At 35.5% G+C, this 19,901-nt stretch overlaps 1 protein-coding gene across 1 annotated transcript in view; it reads left to right on the forward strand.

Moving 5' to 3' along the window:
* LOC128548156 (uncharacterized) overlaps positions 1 to 19,901 on the forward strand; it is a 65,038-nt gene that overhangs the window by 21,838 nt on the left and 23,299 nt on the right. The window contains exon 3 of the mRNA XM_053522577.1: positions 7,268 to 7,366. Within this exon, the coding sequence (XP_053378552.1) occupies positions 7,268 to 7,366 (99 nt within the window). The remainder of the gene's footprint in view (positions 1 to 7,267; positions 7,367 to 19,901) is intronic.

Here is a 19,901-nt window from a genome sequence, read left to right on the forward strand (position 1 = left end):
TGTGTCTTTGTTGTTTGTTGTTATTTTTTTTTTTCAGTTTAAACGTTACTAAACAAAATGTATGATATACAAATTCGCGCTAAAATTATTGAAATGTGCTAGGTTATGAAGATACATTTGATCGCGGACGTAATGACACATCATTATATAATGTATAATACCGTTATTTTTTTCTATTTTGCATCAAATTTTTATAACTTGATTAGCGCTTTTTGGGAGTTTTCTACATATTTTCTAGCATGAAATTGGAGTTCTTGTCACTTTTCCGGGGTATTTAAACAGGAGGAAAAACGTGTGTTAACAGAGAGATTCTCGCGCTCACGAGCTGTTAAAACACCTTTTTATATTATGCGCGTCCCGTGACAAAGCGTAAACGCAATACGGCCCCAAAACGGATAATTCAAAAGAAAATGACGTCAACGTGAAAAAAACAGAAGACGTTCCTGCGCGTTTCATGAAAATTTAATGAGTTAAGGGATAATTTATTTGTTTATTAGTTTTTACGCGTTTTTACGCGTTTTATGCTAGAATAGCATTAAAGCATGTTCATTTTGTGTTGTAACGTCTTCAGAATCTCTCGGGAAACGTTGGAACCCTTGCTCGGTCAAACCCTCGGGATTCTGCAGATGTTAGAACACGACAAAACACTGTATTTTTAGCTCACCTGTCACATAGTGACAAGGTGGGCTTTTATGATCACCCTTCGTCCGTCGTCCGTCGTCAGTCCGTCCGTCCGTCCGTCCGTCTCGTGCGTCCGTGCGTCAACAATTTCTTGTCTGCACGATAGTGGTTTCATTTATGATTTTATTTTAACCAAACTTGCACACAACTTGTATCACCATAAGATCTCGATTCCTTTCTTGAACTGGCCAGATCCCATTACAGGTTCCAGAGTTATGGCCCCTGAAAGGGCTAAAATTAGCTATTTTGACATTGTCTGCACAATAGCAGCTTTATTTATAATTTGATTTTAACCAAACTTGCACACAACTTGTATCACCATAAGATCTTGGTTCCTTTCTTGAACTGGCCAGATTCCTTCATGGGTTCCAGAGTTATGTCCCCTGAAAGGGCCAGAATTAGCTATTTTGAACTTGTCTGCACAATAGCAGCTTCATTTATGACTTTATTTTAACCAAACTTGCACACAACTTGTATCACAATATGATCTTGGTTCCTTTCTAGAACTGGCCAGATTTCATTATGGGTTCCAGAGTGATGGCCCCTGAAAGGGCCAGAATTAGCTATTTTGACTTTGTCTGCACAGTAGCAGCTTCATTTATAATTTGAATTTAATCAAACTTGCACAAAACTTGTGTCACCATAAGATCTCGGTTCCTTTCTTGAACCGGCCAGATCCCTTAATGGATTCCAGAGTTATGGCCCCTGAAAGGGCCAGAATTAGCTATTTTGACCTTGTCTGCACAATAGCAGCTTCATTTATGATTTGATTTTAACCAAACTGGCATAAAACTTGTATCACCACAAGATCTTGGTTCCTTTCTTGAACTGGCCAGATTCCTTCATAGGTTCCAGAGTTATGGCCCCTTAAAGGTACAAAATTGGCTATTTTGGCTTTTGCAGCCATATAGAGACTTCATTTATGGTTTTATTTGATACAAACTTCCAAATATCTTCAACAACAATAAATCTTGGATTCCATGACAAATCAGATCCATTCGTAGGTTCCAGAGTTATTTTATATCTGATTACCTCCCCTGATTGTAATCAAAATGGATTTATATCAGTAAGTACTTATAGGACTTATTTGAAATTTCATTATTGTCATTAGTTGGACTGAGCCAATGAGGGTAGATAACTATGGACTGATTTTATGTCAAATTACCTCCCTTTATTTCAAATTAAAATGGGTATATCTCCGTAACTAATGAAGATACTGATCTGAAATTTCATTTATGTCAACAGATTTATTTGGCAGATCCTTCTGTTGTTAACTTACAGTCATTTTTTTTAATTACTTCTCTTTTATGTTACTATAAATAGCTTGTTTTTAGTAACTTTTTTATTATTGGCCGTAGGGAAAAACCAAGACCACTTTTCTGTGGTACAACATGGATGGTACCTCCAATTTTTAGGTGTATTTCGACATATCTATACCTTGGAGCCGTACAACTGTAAAACAAGAAAAAAAGCCTATTACACATATAATAAAGTCAATAGCCCTCTGTAGCTCAGTTGCTAATGTACTGACTTCGCAAGAGAAAGTATATGTGCTCTTACCCCTCGGGAAACTGGATCTTTCATTACAAAATACTCATAATCTTTCTAGTGTGACTTATAACTGAGGTTTTACACCCTGCACGTAGGAGTGTCGCCAACCTCCTAAACCTCCGGAGGAACCTGGTTACGAATATAAATAAAAAAACTAAGATATTTCAAATATCATCCGGAACAGAATCTGCATATCAGTATACTGGCGTAACACAGACTCCGGCACAATTGACGTTTTTTTCCACACGATTAATTTGTGTTTTTTGAATGTTTTATATTTTAGTCTTTCATAAAACATATTGATTGACAGCCTTCTATTTAATGTAGACATTAATGTTCATCTCGTCTAAAATACGTCCACGTAATGTAAAAAAATACCGAATGCATTTTACTATATACAATTATATATAGTGGAGAATTTTTACAGGGACGTATACGAAAGTTCATTAGTCTCACACACTTAAATTGCCCATGTCCCCATGTTCACAAAACATGCGTTTGAGATAGAAATGTGGAAAGCAAATTTTACTAGAACTTCTTTTAAGACGAAATTCCAACTGAGACTGACCATCAGCTATGAACAGCCACTAAAAGTCGTTAACATTATATTTAAATCTAAATATGCAATTTAGATATAAATGACAAATAAAGTTCCATTTTCAAGCTCGGCTGAGACTGAAATTGTTTTGTGAACATTGGGCCATATGTTTGAGACAGAAAAAAAAACCCTGAATAATCCGATTAATTTCCAAAAGAAATAATTAGCCCTGACGGGCTTCACTGGATACTTTGTATATGTACTATTGACTTTATTTACTGTATTTTTTTTTTCGTAACCTGGCCTGTTTACTCGCCTTTCAAGTTTGAAAGTAAATTCGAACATCTCATTTTTTAGAGAAAAAAGAACGATTTAATATTCATATTTGTCATTTTAACTTTTTAGAGGAATAAAGATTATATTTATCAAATCCTCATTTGAATTCATAGCAAAAGTTGCACTGTATATAATACTTAATGGCTCTGGCAAAATTTCATGAATTTGTTTTTTTAGTTTTTGAAGGAAAATGTTCATGTCTGAACATATTGCACAAATCGTTGCGTCTTTAAATGTTAATTCCAATTTAGGTACGATAGCCCTTTTAAGTAACAGACACATTAATACCAGATAAAGTCTCATCTGGATTCATTTTTGTTACTTATTCCTTATTCAAACGCGAATAAGTAACACAAAAATTAATACCATATAAAGTATCATCTCATTCACCAATTCTTCAATATGATTTAATTATTCACTATAAGAACTACAAAACGTGTTGTGAACACATACCGTATCAAATGAATCCAGTTACTTATTCCTTATCGAAGTATATCAGTTCTCGGCGAAAACGATATGACATGTGGTCAGAACACGTTTTGTAGGTGTTATAGTGAGTAATAAAATCAAGAGGAAGAAATGATGAACGAGATGAGGTGTTATCTTAGGTTCATTCATTTTTTACTTTTTCCAGTTCTAATTATTCGACTTCTGAAATTTTCTCATGTGTTCAGAACACGTTTGGTAGGTTGAAAAGTGTGTTACTAAAACATATTGAAAAAAATGGTGAACGTGATGAGACTTAATCTGGTGTTTATTTCTCTGTTACTTATTCGCGTTTGAATAAGGAATAAGGAATAAATAACAAAATGAAACTAGTTACTTATTCCTTATTCGAGTTATAATACTTCTAAGTGAAAAAAGACATGGCATATGTTCACAACACATTTTGTAGGTCTTATAGTGAGTAATTAAATCATGTCAAAGAAATAGTGAACGCGATGAGACTTTTTTTGTTGTTAATTTGTCTGTTACTTATTCGCGTTTGAATAAGGAATAAGTAACAAAATGAATCCAGTTACTTATTCCTTATTCGACGTATTTTAGTTCTCGGCGAAAACGATATGGTATGTGTTCACAACACGTTTTGTAGGTCTTATAGTGAATGATTAAATCATATTGAAGAATTGGTGAACGAGATGAGACTTTATATGTTATTAATTTGTGTGTTTCTTATTCGCGTTTGAATAAGGAATAAGTAACAAAAATGAATCCAGTTACTATTTCTTATTCGACTTTTATCATTGCTTGGCGAAATAGATATGAGATGTGTTCAGAACACGTTTTTGTAGGAGATGAGACTTTATCTGGTGTTAATGTGTCTGTTACTTATTCGCATTTGAATAAGGAATAAGTAACAAAAAGTACTTAGTTACTTATTCCTTATTCGAAAAAGGAATAAGGAATAGGTAACCAACTTTCTCGTCATCCTTTTTTCGCCTGTCTGCTAGGTTTCCGTGTATTTATACGCATACATAAGAATCTATATATAATGTCCAACTACACTGAAGAATAGAAGCTTTACACTCTCTGCCTTGGAATACCGTTTAACTCCCCGTTCGGGTATTATTAATAGACGCAGTCATTGAAACAAAAATGAGAACATTTAAAAGTGTTAGATATACAGACAAGAGTAATAAAATCAGGTTTCGCATACATACGGATCTCTTAAATGTCGAAATATACTTAAAAATAGAAGTTGTTTGATATGTAAATATAAACAGATAAATATTTCGTATCAACATAGCTGAAGTGGAACGGTAGATAACTGAGGCTATAGTATTTATGAATCGTTAACGGCTTTATATCCCTTGTTTTTTACCTATCAAAATGTTGCCGCTGGGATTTTGTTTTTACGAAGGAGGATATCTGGGGATGAGCCAACAGGCCGACGCCACCCAGCTGCTGTTTTTATGCCCAATTAAGGGTTTAACTTGAAACGCCAACTAAATTTCCAAAAACTGGTATTTGGATAGCGTGCAGTGGTTCGAGTCATAATACTCTTGATACCTCCAGTGAAAATCTAACATGTATATAAAGTAAATAAGTGTATGTTATCAAATGCGAACTCTTTTAACAAATTTATTACTTGACTAAACTCTGATTAACCAGCTTTAATTATGTACTGGCGTAGCTACGCAGATACAAAGCAAATACCGGTTTACTCTAGGATGGGATGGGGTAGTTTTCAAATTATCTACATTTTCAGTAGGGGTATTTTCACTAGGGATATTGAAGGTTGGGTGTCGCTTAAAGTACTAGTCTGATGCCGGTCAATGTCTAATGTTGCAGTAACACAGTTTGATGACGAGTTTTTTTCTTTAATATGACTCGGTTCTATGTCATCAGGAAAACTTGTGGAATGGAAAAGCATGACAGCATGTTCTAAATCCTCAAATGCCATTATATCGCTTGAATATCTGGTAAGCAACTATGGACCATTTCAACGATTCAATCAATGAAACAAATCTCACAGAATTTACGGCACAAACAAGGCTGCAAGACGTAATCCTACTGAAGTATGGCAAACACCTTACTTATTCTCCCTGTTTACTAGTTACTGCTTGCCAAAGACTAATTCACTTGAATCATTAAGATAAAACGTATTCTTGTTTCGATCTATATTGTGAGTGAATGAGCCATTGAACGCTGTATTTATTCGTTGTGTCTACAAACTCGTCCATAAATGCTGTATCTAAGACTTCAAAGTTCTCGTGCCGAAGTTATTTTGAATTATTTACGAATATACTTGTATGTATCTAAACACGTATAAGTTAATTAAATAAAATCAGTTTTCTTATTCAAAGACAGTTATACAGAACTGTTTATGGGAATTACATCAAGATATGATCTGATGTTGATCATCGTATTTTTTGTCTCTTCTAAATAATACATACAATCAGCCGAAATGATAAATTAATCCAATCTGACTAAAGTACTTGATCTTCTAAACGAAAAACTGAGAACGACCCATTCACATTCGTCTTCTGTATATTTTGGATTTCCAATATTACTATTTTTATTTTCGCAAATCTTTTTTTATTTGAACCAATCAGACGACTTGTTCGAATGTCAAAGAGTAAGACAAATTTGCAGACAGTCCAAGGTTCGAACCCGGAACCCGTCGCTAACAGAGCAAGTGCCCTACCGACTGAGCTAACCGGCTATCTGACCTCTTACGACATAAGAATTGTCGATATCAAAAACCAAGGCTTTTTTAAGCTTGCAGAATGTTGTAAGTTAGCTTTTGATTGGCTAGCGGAAGGGTCGTCAGAACGAGGCTAGCAATAGCTAGTGTTAAGATCCTAAGCGTAGCGTAATAGGATATGTACTTTAGTCAGATTGATCCAAAGCCGTCGCAACCGTTAAAAAACAAAACCGAGACATTTATCGACATCAAGCCCAGCAATTACTGATGTCACGTAGTACATCCCATGTGATAATGTAAATTTACTTTTTATTTGTCGTTTGCTTCCTTTTAACAGTCTTCAAGGTAAATCCATGGCCTTGGATTTTCTGTAATTTACTTACTAGTCCTTACTTGTCCCCTCCATTCTTTATCCATTAGTTTCGCCGGCCATTTTATAGACACCCTCTGCGTTAATATATTTGTACACTGTATATATCTTTGTAATATTTTTATATAATCACCTTTCAGAATGTAGCAAGCAAAACAATTAAGAACTTATTGATCCGGAAAGCAATACAAATGCTTTTTTGAGAAACATAACATGTCAACGAAAATCTTTTTACTATGGGCAGTAAAGCGTGTCGTACTCATGTGCAAAACGTCTCCTGTGTCTTTCTTCCGTGAATATAAACAATATGAAAAGTTCAAAAACTAGTTCATTTGTTTTGAAATACACATAGCTTCTGACAGAATTTAGCTATCGTTGTACCGCTGTCTCTTTAAACGTTTTAACCTGCTGGTGGCAAGTGATTTTGCCTTTGCGACCAATGCAGGCAAGTCCGTGCAGACTGATCATGGTTTGCACTGTTCGCTATTCAGTACGTAACCTTTCAGTGAACACCCCTTTGAAAAATAAGTGACACTGCCCAAATTGAAGGATGGACCAGTCTATTTTAGACGTTCAATTCAAGTATAAAAAATGAATTGTTAAAGCTAAATTACATGTAAGAACGGTTTTCTCGTGTTTTCAGTTATGGACCACTACGCTCATGAAGGTCTATGGTTCAAGTGCCATCCTATTCAGAGAAACAATCGTTACACAGAGTCATGTGAGGATCCGACCGGGAGGAGTGAGTACTACAATACCTACAAATTTATTCTCGTGTTCATATTCTAGAGAGTCAATGGTATATTCAGTCATTCGTTCATTCATTCATTCATTCATTCATTCAGTAACTTTCATGCATCATTCATTCATTCATTTTTCTGTTCATTTGTTTTCTATCAATTCTTTCACATTTGCTCACACACTTCATTCATTCATTCATTCATTCAACTCATTCATTCATTCATTAACTTTTGTTACGGAAACTGCAAGTTTGTGTTTTTATCCATTTAACATTCATAATGTTTTCACTTTTTTCAAGTCAAATCAGTTGGAATTTACTATCGTTTTTGTACTACTCTATTTGTTCTGAGTGTTGATCGGACGTACAGTGAAATAGTAAGTCATTGTTATATTATACATTCAAAATACGAGTTGCAAGGACAGGCGAAATATTCGATTTTGTTTTCAGCGACTGAACAGTTAATTAGTTAATTGCAACTTCAAATACAAACATTCAGTTTTGTTAAAATCACGACAGCAGTTAGTTATGGAAAGCAATGCTTTAATAAAATGTATTTGACCGTCGCTACGGACTTAGATCTAACCTCTGATTAACTGGTCACTTGATAAGAGGTATGTGACAGCTTTTATCTCCTTGTTAATGAAAGGTCTATTTACCACATACGATATGTATAATGATGATTATTATCCGACAGAAGCGGTTCTTCTTACATCAAGTAAAACGGCGTTTCAAGTTTCGTCGACGAAGAATTTAGTTAACGTGTTTACTTAAATGTCGAAATATCAAAATGTTTAAATCATTGGACTTACCTATGAAGAAGTATGCATTACCTTAGACTAAGTGTTTGTTTTATATAAATTGTGACCTGCCCTCGGAACAGGCACGTAACTGTGTCTACGTTCATTATTTGACTTGCTTTGGACACAGGTGTGCAGATGTGTAATAAACCACCTACCTTGCTTTGGGAACATGCATACAGACATATACACGTGATTTGCTACGTAGAAATGCATATAGATGTGTCTTCAAACATCATATTAATTACCCTGAAAACAGACATGCAGATGTGTCTTTATAGACCACGTGACTTGCCTTGGAAAGAAGCATGCTGTTGTGGCTTCATACACAACGTGATTTGCCTTGGAAAGAGGCATGTTGTTGTGTTTTCATGGACAACGTGACTTGCCTTGGAAAGAGGCATGCTGTTGTGTCTTCATACACAACGTGACTTGTCTTGGATAGATTGCCTTAGAAAGAGGCATGCTGATGTGTCTTCATACACAACGTGATTTGCCTTGAAAACAGGCATGCTTTTGTGTCTTCATACACAACGTGATTTGCCTTGAAAACAGGCATGCTTTTGTGTCTTCATAGATTGCCTTGGAAAGAGGCATGCTGTTGTGTCTTCATACACAACGTGATTTGCCTTGAAAACAGGCATGCTTTTGTGTCTTCATACACAACGTGATTTGCCTTGAAAACAGGCATGCTGTTGTGTCTTCATACACAACGTGATTTGCTTTGAAAACAGGCATGCTTTTGTGTCTTCATACACAACGTGATTTGCCTTGAAAACAGGCATGCATATTTGACGTATCACATCACATGACTTACCAAGAGAACAGGCATAGAGATGTTTGTATCTTCATACATATGCGGCTTGCCTTGGAAAAAAACGAACGCAGATGTGTTTTAGTATTCATTGGAAGCATGCATGTAAATGTGTACCACACCACTTAAGTGGTATATGACAGAAAAATGTGTAAAAACGACAGGACTTGCTTAGGGGACGACTGACTGTCACAAGAAGAAGAAGCTAAAAAGTCTCCATTCACCACGTTACTTGCAAGCAAGTTGATGTGTCTTAAAATACAACATAACATTCCTTGGAAACAGGCATGCCGATGTGCCGTTTAACCATCATGTGACCTTGAAAAACAGGCATGTAAATGTGTCTTCATACACAAAGTGACTTGCCTTTGGAACAGTGAAACAGGTATGTCTTTATACACCGAGCGGCTTGCTGTTAGAACAATTAAGTAGATGCTTATTGATAAATGTGCCTTGATGTGTATCTTATTCGGTTTGTGACTTGACTTTCAAGTGAAATGGAATGCAATTATATCTTGTTTCTGTAAATAAAGGGTGTAAGCTGATATTCCGTCTAGTGTTCAGTGCTGGGTGATTTACTGAAATTGGTACTGTTTCCAGCAGTATCGGCCTAGACTGGATTCTGGGGAGGTAAATATGACGCCTGCCGTGGGCTCGGCTGAAAATAAGTTGTTCCGTCCATTCCAGGTGGGGACTTTCGTCGACTACCCACGTTAAACAAGAAACTTTACCTTTTTTAAGTTCGTTCCAAATGGAAAAGTAAATCAGCGTATCTAAACACGGAAAGTAAGACATATATAGTTTTCCGTCATATTAAATGCTAATATGTTGACATACAATTTGGTTAATTTCTTATTGGAAGAAAAAAACGTTTTGTACTAATAGTATGTGCTAAATTCAGAATTTTTCAACTTTTGAAAATAAACATTGCATTTCTTCTTTCATTGATTCTAACACATACATTTTATGTCAAGGTCTGAATTATTATGTGTACAGTGCAAAATCAATTACTATAATGTAAAACAAAAAAAATATCTAAACATATTGCAACATATATGTACTGTTAAGTGAGAAAGTGGTCTACCCCATACATTTTAGTGAAAAAAAAGCCATTTTCTACAAAACCTGTTATAAGTGAGAGAAAACTTTCACCGGATATCATACATTCATCCCAACTAACCCATTAGTAAAATCCAAAACATGGCCAGGGAATGGTGAGAACTGCTATTGTTTTCTTTTACATCTCAGTAAAATGATATGACCATTTGGTTAACCGGAACGAACTTTCTTTACACCATTTTCTTGTCGACTTTTCGGAACAAGTGTTGTGACTCGCTTCTTGCGCTTCTTTGCAAGCATATATCAGGGTGGCCACCCCACGTGACTTTTTGATACCGCACACAAGGAGAAAATATCTCGCTTCAGGTGACATTTTTGCCTATATTTTCTTTATTACTTGACGGATTTTCGTAGGATAAAGTGCGTCGAAGACGGCAAAATGAGTGTTTTCCCCCGCACAACACTTCTCCAATCAGTTCTCAGTATTTTTCCCAAACACTCCGCCCAACTTAGAAAGTGTATACGTTGTCTACACAGTTAGTCAACGGGCGAAATGTTTGAGAAAAGTACTGCGCACTGACGGCATACGCTTTGTACAGAGAAAAGTACTCACTCTGCTGTCTTCGACGTACTTCATTTTACGAAAACATTTCAAATATTAAGGAAAGTATATGGACAGTGTTACCTGAATCGAGACGTTTTCTGCGTGTGTACGGTATTCAAAAGTCACGTGGGTTGGTCACCCTGTATATGCAGATACTTCTGTCGTCTGACGACTTGCCTTTCCAGAAGAAATCCGTTTCATCGTAGAAATGCGGATAAGTTGATTCCGTGATTTTCCAGATTAACATGATGGATTTGGACATGAGCTTTTATGCCAAAGTTCCTTTCATGTGTTGTAAGTCTTAAAATAAAAAAGAAATTTCCAATGAGGGCAATAATACTGTTTGTCTAAATTTATCGCGTGATACACACTACACTAAATGCGACTTTTCAACGTAAAATGCATTTTATCAGCATTTTATCAAAACATTTTCTTCTGGATTGTTTTATGAAATAAGGGTTTTTCTCATGGATTCTCAAAATTTATTTATGCTATACTCCATATTTAGAACTTGATGTTAGATTTATAAAACCGTTCCTAGGATCATGTTATTTGAGCTTTCCATCCTACCTTTCCAACCATTTCTTATCAGCGTACATATCAGATTTGCATAGCAACCGACCCTAAATCGATTCTGATATTGATGCAATTTCCATGTCGTGTTTGCACAGACTTTTCTTTTCGAGAATGTATTGACAATAAATTCAGTTATTACATAGCAAATACAACTGCAGAAATTATCAATGAAATATATGCCGCAGCAGTCACTAAGTCAAGAGAAGCTCAATACTTCTGCACATCATTTTATTTCGCACGCTAATCACATCTGTTATAATGAAAGAAAAATAAAGCAAGCTTTTAATCGGTCTTTTGTGTGAAATCGATGGTTCCTGCCTGTGTTGGTTTTTAATGTTTTACTTTCTTTTCAACCCGGACTGAGTTGTTCAAAATAATGTCCTATATACACGTATAAAACTATCAAACTTACCGTTATAGAAATTTGATTCTTGCAACAAATATAACAAGAACTGGTTGAAATACATGACATCCTTCTCCATATTTATGAGGTCATATAGTGTACAAGTTATCAAGCAAACGGCAAAAATTACATAAAAATGTCCATATGGACGCCGTGAACCTCATATTGTAGCAAAATCTTTTTTTATTCAGATCGGAATGTCTGTAATACACTATTGAATTTGCATATTAAATATATGAAAATAAAAAAATCAGTTCATAAAATTTTGTGATTAATCGAAGAAAAGTGCATTCTTCTAATTACAATCAAAATACTAGAGCGTTCCAAATTCGGGCTTTGCTTTTTAGCATGAATTGTAAACCTGTCTATTGAATTATTAGTCCCCTACTGGTTGAAAACCAGTTTCGGGGACTATAGGAATGCACTTTTCCGTCATTCCGTCCGTCTGTCCGTCCGTCCGTCCGCAATTTCGTGCCCGGTCCATAACTCTGTCATCCATGAAGGGATTTTAATATTATTTGGCACAAATGTTCCCCATGATGAGACGACGTGTCATGCGCAAAACCCGGACCCCTAGCTCAAAGGTCAAGGTCACAATTGGAGGTCAAATGTCAACAGGGCTTTTTTCCTGTCCGGTCCATAACTCTCCCATCTATGAAGGGATTTTAATATTACTTGGCACAAATGTACCTCATAATAAGACGATGTGTCATGCACAACTTTTAGACCCCTAGCTCAAAGGTCAAGGTCACACATAGCAGTCAGATGTTAACATAGCATGAACAGGGTCTGTTTCATGCCCGGTCCATAACTCTGACATTCATTAAGGGATTTTAATATCACTTAGCACAAGTGTTCCCCATGATGTGTCATGCGCAAATCCCGGACCCCTAGCTCAAAGGTCAAGGTCACAATTGGGGGTCAAATGTCAACAGAGTTTTTTTCCTGTCCCGTCCATAACTCTGCCATCCATGAAGGGATTTTAATTTTACTTGGCACAAATGTTTCCCATGATGAGACAACATGTCGTGTGCAAAGCCCAGACCCTTAGCTCAAAGTTCAAGGTCACAATTGGAGGTTAAATGTCAATAAGGTTTTATCCCTGTCCGATCCAGAACTCTGTCATCCATCAAGGGATTACAATATTACTTGGCATAAATGTTTCCCATGATGAGACGACATGTCATGCGCAACACCCAGTACCCTGGCTTAAAGGTCAAGGTCACACTTTGAGATCAAAGGTCAAGAGGATTTTTTTCCTGTCCGGTCTGTAACTTTGTCATGCAAAGCAGGTTTTAGATATCAGTTGGCACAAATATTCCCCTGGATGAGACAACATGTCATGCGCAAGAACCAGGTCCCTAGGTCTAAGGTCAAGGTCATATTTAGAGGTCAAAGGTCAAATTCAAGAATGACTTTGTACGGAACATTTCTTCTTCATGCATGGAGGGATTTGATGTAACTTGGACCAAATGTTCACCACCATGAGGCACCCTTGTTTTTAGAATTACGTCCCTTTGTTGTTACTATAAATAGATTTTATTGTAACTTTTTTATTACTGGCGGAAGAGAAAAATCGAGACCACTTTTCTGTGGTATAGCATGCATGTTACATCCAATTTTTAGGTGTATTTTGACCTATCTCTACCTGGTAAAGAGTTTCTTGTGGACTTATATTATATAGATTTTTTTTAAAGATTAATTTCCCTTTGTTGTTACTATAAATAACTTACATGATAACATTTTTATAATCAGCCAAAAAAATTCAATAATAAAACAACTGTGGGTTTTTATATATGCACATTTTAATCCAAGTGTGTTGTTATAACATATTGTATATGTAGTACAATATTGTTTATACATCATTGACAGATATCAGTTCATTATGTTATACTGCAGTAGAGAAAATTAGGTACCTTCCAGTAGGGGACTTTGTATTGCATGGCAATACTTCATTCACTTGTTTATATAGTGTTGAGAGCCATTGATTATTGGTGATTTAACTGCTGTCTGAGACGGCAGAAACCTTTCCGAACACAATTGAATCTAGCTTATTAAAGTGATACGGAACCTTATTGCAAAACATTTGACTGAGAAAAACAGATATCCAAAGTTGCGGAGGATGCTTTTTCAAAATGGATTTTATGTGAATATATTATGTGAGCAGAAACAATTTAACTGAGACAAAACATGAGTGATTACTAGAATTCTCGGATCAAGTGAATGGCAGCCAGTGAAGAAATTACTCTTAATTAAATAATGATTGAGTTTTGTATCAGGTTTGAAAAAGTAAAAGTTTAACACTGATCGTATCGTAAACTCAGGCGTTAATTGTAACTGTTGGCTGGCTCGTTACTAGAAGAATATATTTGCTTTGAAGTTTGCGCCGTTATTCATGTCTTATAACTTATATTAGTATTGATAAAATCGGCTAGCGATCACAGTGTCAACGTCGCAACAGATCTAGCTTACAAATACGGCTGTGTCTTGTCGCGCGGTGATTTCATTTAATGTGGCTGCTAAGCATTGATACGTTGCTTAGCAACAAGTGACAGAGTTCGGCATAATGCATTCAATGGTGTCAGAATCAGGATCCTTCAGAAGACTGTATAATGACTGGAACATATGTGATACATTATAGACTGGGTCTAGAAGTTTAGCTTTCTCTGTGTCGAATTATTGGCTGAGATATCACATTGGCGTCTCTTACAAGAAACGGAGGGCAGGATTGATGACGAAAAACCGCCATAACTGTCCGATAGAACTAAATCTGCTAATTGATTTCTAACGTTACAGTAAATGAGAAACTGCAGAATTGTTTTGTGACAATCAAGTATTCGCAACGGTGTAGAGAAAAAAAGCTAGAAACATACATGCAACAAAAATGGTAAATTGTTTTGTTTGCGTGCTAAAGTTAATATCTTCTAAATCACGTTGGAATCGAACGAGACTGGACTGTCTATATTGAACAATAATATACCACAAGAGAACGGATTCAGTTAGATGAAAATGCACTATATAATTGACAGAATTACTATCTTGAATAAAAGGATTGCTACGGTGTAAACTTCTAACTCATGATTGTAATGTACCAAAAGGCATTTGTTGATATTGAAGAACTAGCATGTAGACAAATCTACGGCTCATACCGTAAAATGAGTTCAAAACAAAGATAATCATCAGCCCAAACCTGATAAAACTAACGTTTTACGGTGGAAGGTTATGGCGTTATTTTACTCCACTGATGTTTTCATTTTCAGTATTAAGCCATTTTATTGTTATTGTGAATTTAACCGACGACTTATTAATATTAACATCTGAAGACGGAAGTTTAGCAACGTAGAATGATAATGTGGTACATGAAGGCGTTGACGACACAAACGGAGCATATTATTGTGCATTGAAATATGTGCTTTATATGGATTTTACGCCCGTCAATTAACAGTTTTGCAAAACGTTAATTACAAATTATCGTTAAGAACGTCACTCTTGGGAGAAAACAAACAAATGTCTTGCAAGAGCACTGCGTTACTGAAAATAACATTGAGTTATTGACAAACACGAAGTCAATGGTGTCGTAGAATCTAGACAGTTGACATATAACATATTGCAGAAAGTACATGAATTGAGACAAATCGAGACAAGGGGCGCTTAAATGGAAAAGGTTTAACGGAAAACTACACCTCGAAAACTAATGCATTTGTGAAAAGGAATATATATGAATAAACAATGCTGTGTAAGATTTGTTTGTAGTGATACCAGAGGTGTACAAAATTGGAAATACACGTACTAGACATAAACGCTGTTTGAAAGACAAGGAAATTTCAAATGGTGCCAGATCTTCCAAAGAATCACATATTTATAACATGAAATTCTAGACATTAAGATTGCCTGATTGTCGTGTGATTCAATATATTTCCATCATCGTACGAGATTAACGCCTTCGGGACACACTAACTTTACATGCAATTATAATTGGCGAAGGCGTTTTGGAAGTAGTAGGCAAGGCAAAAAAATAAGTAATCATTGAGTAATCATGTGATTGCATTTCAGTCGCTATAGTATCATGTTAATGTACTATTGTCGTTTCCAGGAATAATGAATGTACTCACGTGACCAATTTGGTTGTCAATAAAATCTGCTTTGGATACTTTATACTGATTGAATTGTCGTACTATCGCCGACGACATATATGGTTACATGTTAATGGAAATAAGAATCGACGGGGTAAAGTAAAATTGCAGATGGTTTATAGTAACAGCAGTGTCGTATGGAACAGCGTTTTCGCCATTAACTTTTTGTGTTTTAAAATCTAAATGACTTAAGAGGCGAAAATGTGATGATTGATTTTCGTATTATACGCCTTTCGTGATATAAATCAGGTTTTAGCACGAAATATTATTTTTGCCGGCCGTTTTAAATCATTTAGATTTTTTAATTTACGCGATATGTTTATAAATTTCGCGTTTTAAATGATCGGTGAAGCGAAGACACTATAAGTCTCCTTTTATCATCTAATAGTACATTTATGAAAGGCTCTAAAGAATAACAATAATTTTATCTGTAAGTTCTAATCTTCACCTCTATTTATTGTTTCACTTGGTGTGAATTAAAACTCGAAAAAAAAGTTAATATTACATCTGGTTTTAAAATACAACCTTTTATCATAGGATCGATATGGAATGAGTAGTGACAATATAGATATCGGAAATGGATAGAAAATACGCTAGGCTTGATGACATTGAATTTAGTGTTAGATCTCGTATGATAGTACACTCTATACATTCGCTAGTTTATACATTTTTAAACGGAAAGCTTTTTAGTTGAAAAAGTAGTAAAGTTTGTATTGAGGATATAATTTCAACAATGGCTGGCGCTGGTTATTAGTTTGCGATCTTATTCATTCACAATAGCGTTAGGGAGGAAATTAAGAGTAGTATGTTTGTGTTGTATTGGATAGACATTGTTCAATATTAACAGAATTCCTTCCGTATAAACAAGTCATTCCCAGCTGAATAAACCTGAAATCGACGGAATTTGATTTTTTTTTCTTGTCTTGGAGGAAATATTACGACTGGATATAAAATAAATCAAGGTTACAAGTGTATTTTATAGATATAAAATAAATCAAGGTTACAAGTGTATTCTATAGATTATAAAATAAATCAAGGTTACAAGTGTATTTTATAGATATAAAATAAATCAAGGTTACAAGTGTATTTTATAGATATAGAATAGTGTCTGTTTCAGCAACGGTATAACAAACATGTGAAATAAAATATTCTGAATAAATATGCATTACTTGTTAGATTTGATACAGCGTGACAAGTGATTCCGTCCGACTTTGTCTTTCTGGAACAGTGAATGTCAAAGTTCCATTACAAAACTGATAACACAAGCAAGTGGGAAACTTGGTGATCATTTGTGATAATAGAGTATGCGTGAATTGTGAACAAACAGGTTGTGTGAGGATTACGTAACGTAGCTTATAAAACCGTACAGAAAATCACCAGATAAATGGTGACAAAAATGAAGAACTTCCTCAAGTTCAAAACTGGGGAGACACAGCATGATGCACGGAAGTTTGGAGAGGAATTCTATCTGCGCGAGGCAAGAATATGGCGACCCTTCCGGTGGGCAGGTATGCTGTCTACAATACTCGCCCTGGTGCTTACTGCGGCTTCCATCTTTAACCAGTACTGGCTCCATATAACATGTGAGTATTATTTCAGTAATATTACTTTAAAACTACACACTTTGTGTAACTTTAAAGACATTCTATCGTATATGATAGATGTATAGATTTTCGATCTTTTTATTTTTAATTTTTCAAATTAACATTATATTCAGTATAGTAATAATTACTCTAAACTGTCCAACTACAGATAGAAGACACGTGAGTGAGATTAGGTAACAAATATTTGATTTTGATTTGATGACCAAGTCCCAGCGTCCAGAAAATAGTACAACCCTCATTACATGCACTGGTATAGTATACGACGGTTGTGTTTTTACGTAAAAAAGACTTTTCAAAAAGTTTATCTTGACTTGACTTGACTTGACGTATGTAACGCAAATTCGTTTTATCTAGATTTCTATTTTCTATTTTCTTATAATCACTGTTAAGTATACCTAAAGAAAGTTGTTGATTTTAAACCACTCTTTTTTTTACACACCGGACTGGCGTTTCCGGTGATTTTACCCATACCGGCAAAACCCATCTGCCCCCCCCCCCCCCCCCCTCCGCCCCATGCCAGATGACTCTCGTGCTGTTAATGACAACTAGTGATTCATGCGTTGATCATATATTGTTTATGTAAAAAAAGAAAAAACAAGGTGTACCTTGATAGTTTCTCTCCATTCCTTATAGTACAGTATATTTCTCGATTTAAATTACGTTATTTTACGGTAAGAACATACCGTTACAAACGGTAAAATTAAAGTAGAACTTTGTTATTGTGAGTCACTAAAACGTCATGACATCACTTCTATTTACGGACGTTAATTTCCTGCGCTTTTTATACATACTCTATTATAAGAAAGAGTGCTACAAAGAAAGTACTTCTATTTGCTTTATTTAAAATATGGTATGCAAGAAAAATAATCTGTCAGAATGAAAAGTTTTATGTATACGATATGCAATAAAAAAATTACAGTCATGTGTTTACGAATCGGATAGAAATATCCATCCCTCGGCCACATGCGCATGGGCGGTAACTCGGCAAGCCTCGTTACCGCCCAATGCGCAGGTGCCCTCAGGACGGATATTTTTATCCGATACAGATATTATTAATCATCAGTAGTTTTAACCAGGACTTGCTTGTTCGAAAGATAAGTCTGCGTAAGTATTGCGTACATGAATGTTACCAATGACTTTCTGCTGCCCATAGTCCAAGGCAGCATTTAAATGCCAATTGAAATGCCGCTCCGTCGGTCTAAACTGAATTTCAACTAGTATCGATTTATAAGAAATTTACAAGCATTTTTTCTTATACTCTGGCTAGTAGAATGTTGGGACTAATTTTATTCTAGATTTATTATTCCCCTGTTGTAATATAGTCGCATAAATTTGTTTTGAGTTTGCTTACATATCCATAAAATATTACAAAGTCTCCAATGTTCTGTCGTTCGCTGACCCTGTCTGACATTTTTTTGTCTTAAGTTCTGTCTCACGTCATTTATGTATTTATTATTGTCTGGTATGTGTTGATCGTAAAATAAAAACGCCATGACGCCTCTCATATCTTCCTTAGAGTTCATTTGGAATTTTAACTTGATGATATTTCAGCAGTGATATGTAAGAATCAAACCAAATACATTTGGACCATATGCAATACGTTATCAATGTCATATACATGTACTTCATATACTCTCCTTCCATGTACGTATTATCTTGAGCTATTCCATGTTCGATCAATTATTTGCAGTGAGTACTTTGGTACGTTGCTTGATTGTCCCCATGTACCTAATTAACTGACCCGAACTTACAACATTCTTCACTTCGATTACATTACCAGACAAAGTCTTATCCTAGACTTTGTTTTGCAAACACTTCATGACTACTTCATTTCTAGTAGATGTTCTAGTCTAAAAGCTAGCGTAAGAATTAACGCCACGACTTCTTCTTTTGTTGTAGATATTCTAGTCTAAAGGCTAGAATCAGAAATAACGCCATGACTTTTTCATTTATTGTAGATATTCTAGTCAAAAGGCTAGAATCAGAATTTACGCCATGACTACATTCCATATTACTAGGCAAGGTTTCCTGACAATTCAGTAGTGACTATCATGACTACCATGTCCATCACAAACTTTTGTGGTTTAATTACTAATGGTGTACTAGCAAAAATATAAAATAATTATTTCTCCGATCGTTGACCTACCTTTGGTGGTTAAGCCAGGAAATTCTATGATATGCTTACTTAGTACAACGACAGAGATCCTAAATAAATAGCGGGAAACCCTACAACAGTGTATGAATGGCGTTGCAGATGACCTTGACCTTGTTTTATATAAACACAAATTACCATGACCCAGAACATTACGGAGTTAGTGCCTTACATTCAAATAAAAGTCGGATAGTGCTTTACCTTGTCGCAGAAGTGTCTTCATATAACAGTTAAAATCAAAATTACTTGTGGTTATTTTGTGTGGCTACGAAGTCGGCTCATTTTGTTGAAGTACCTTGTCCACCATTATAACGTTATACACTTACAATGACTTAGTAGGGGCCTCCGTGGCCGGGTGGTTAACTACTTGGAATCGCTTGCTCCTCAACGATG

The sequence above is a fragment of the Mercenaria mercenaria genome, chromosome 14 (genome assembly GCF_021730395.1).
Source record: "Mercenaria mercenaria strain notata chromosome 14, MADL_Memer_1, whole genome shotgun sequence".
Classification (NCBI taxonomy): Eukaryota; Metazoa; Mollusca; class Bivalvia; order Venerida; family Veneridae; genus Mercenaria; species Mercenaria mercenaria.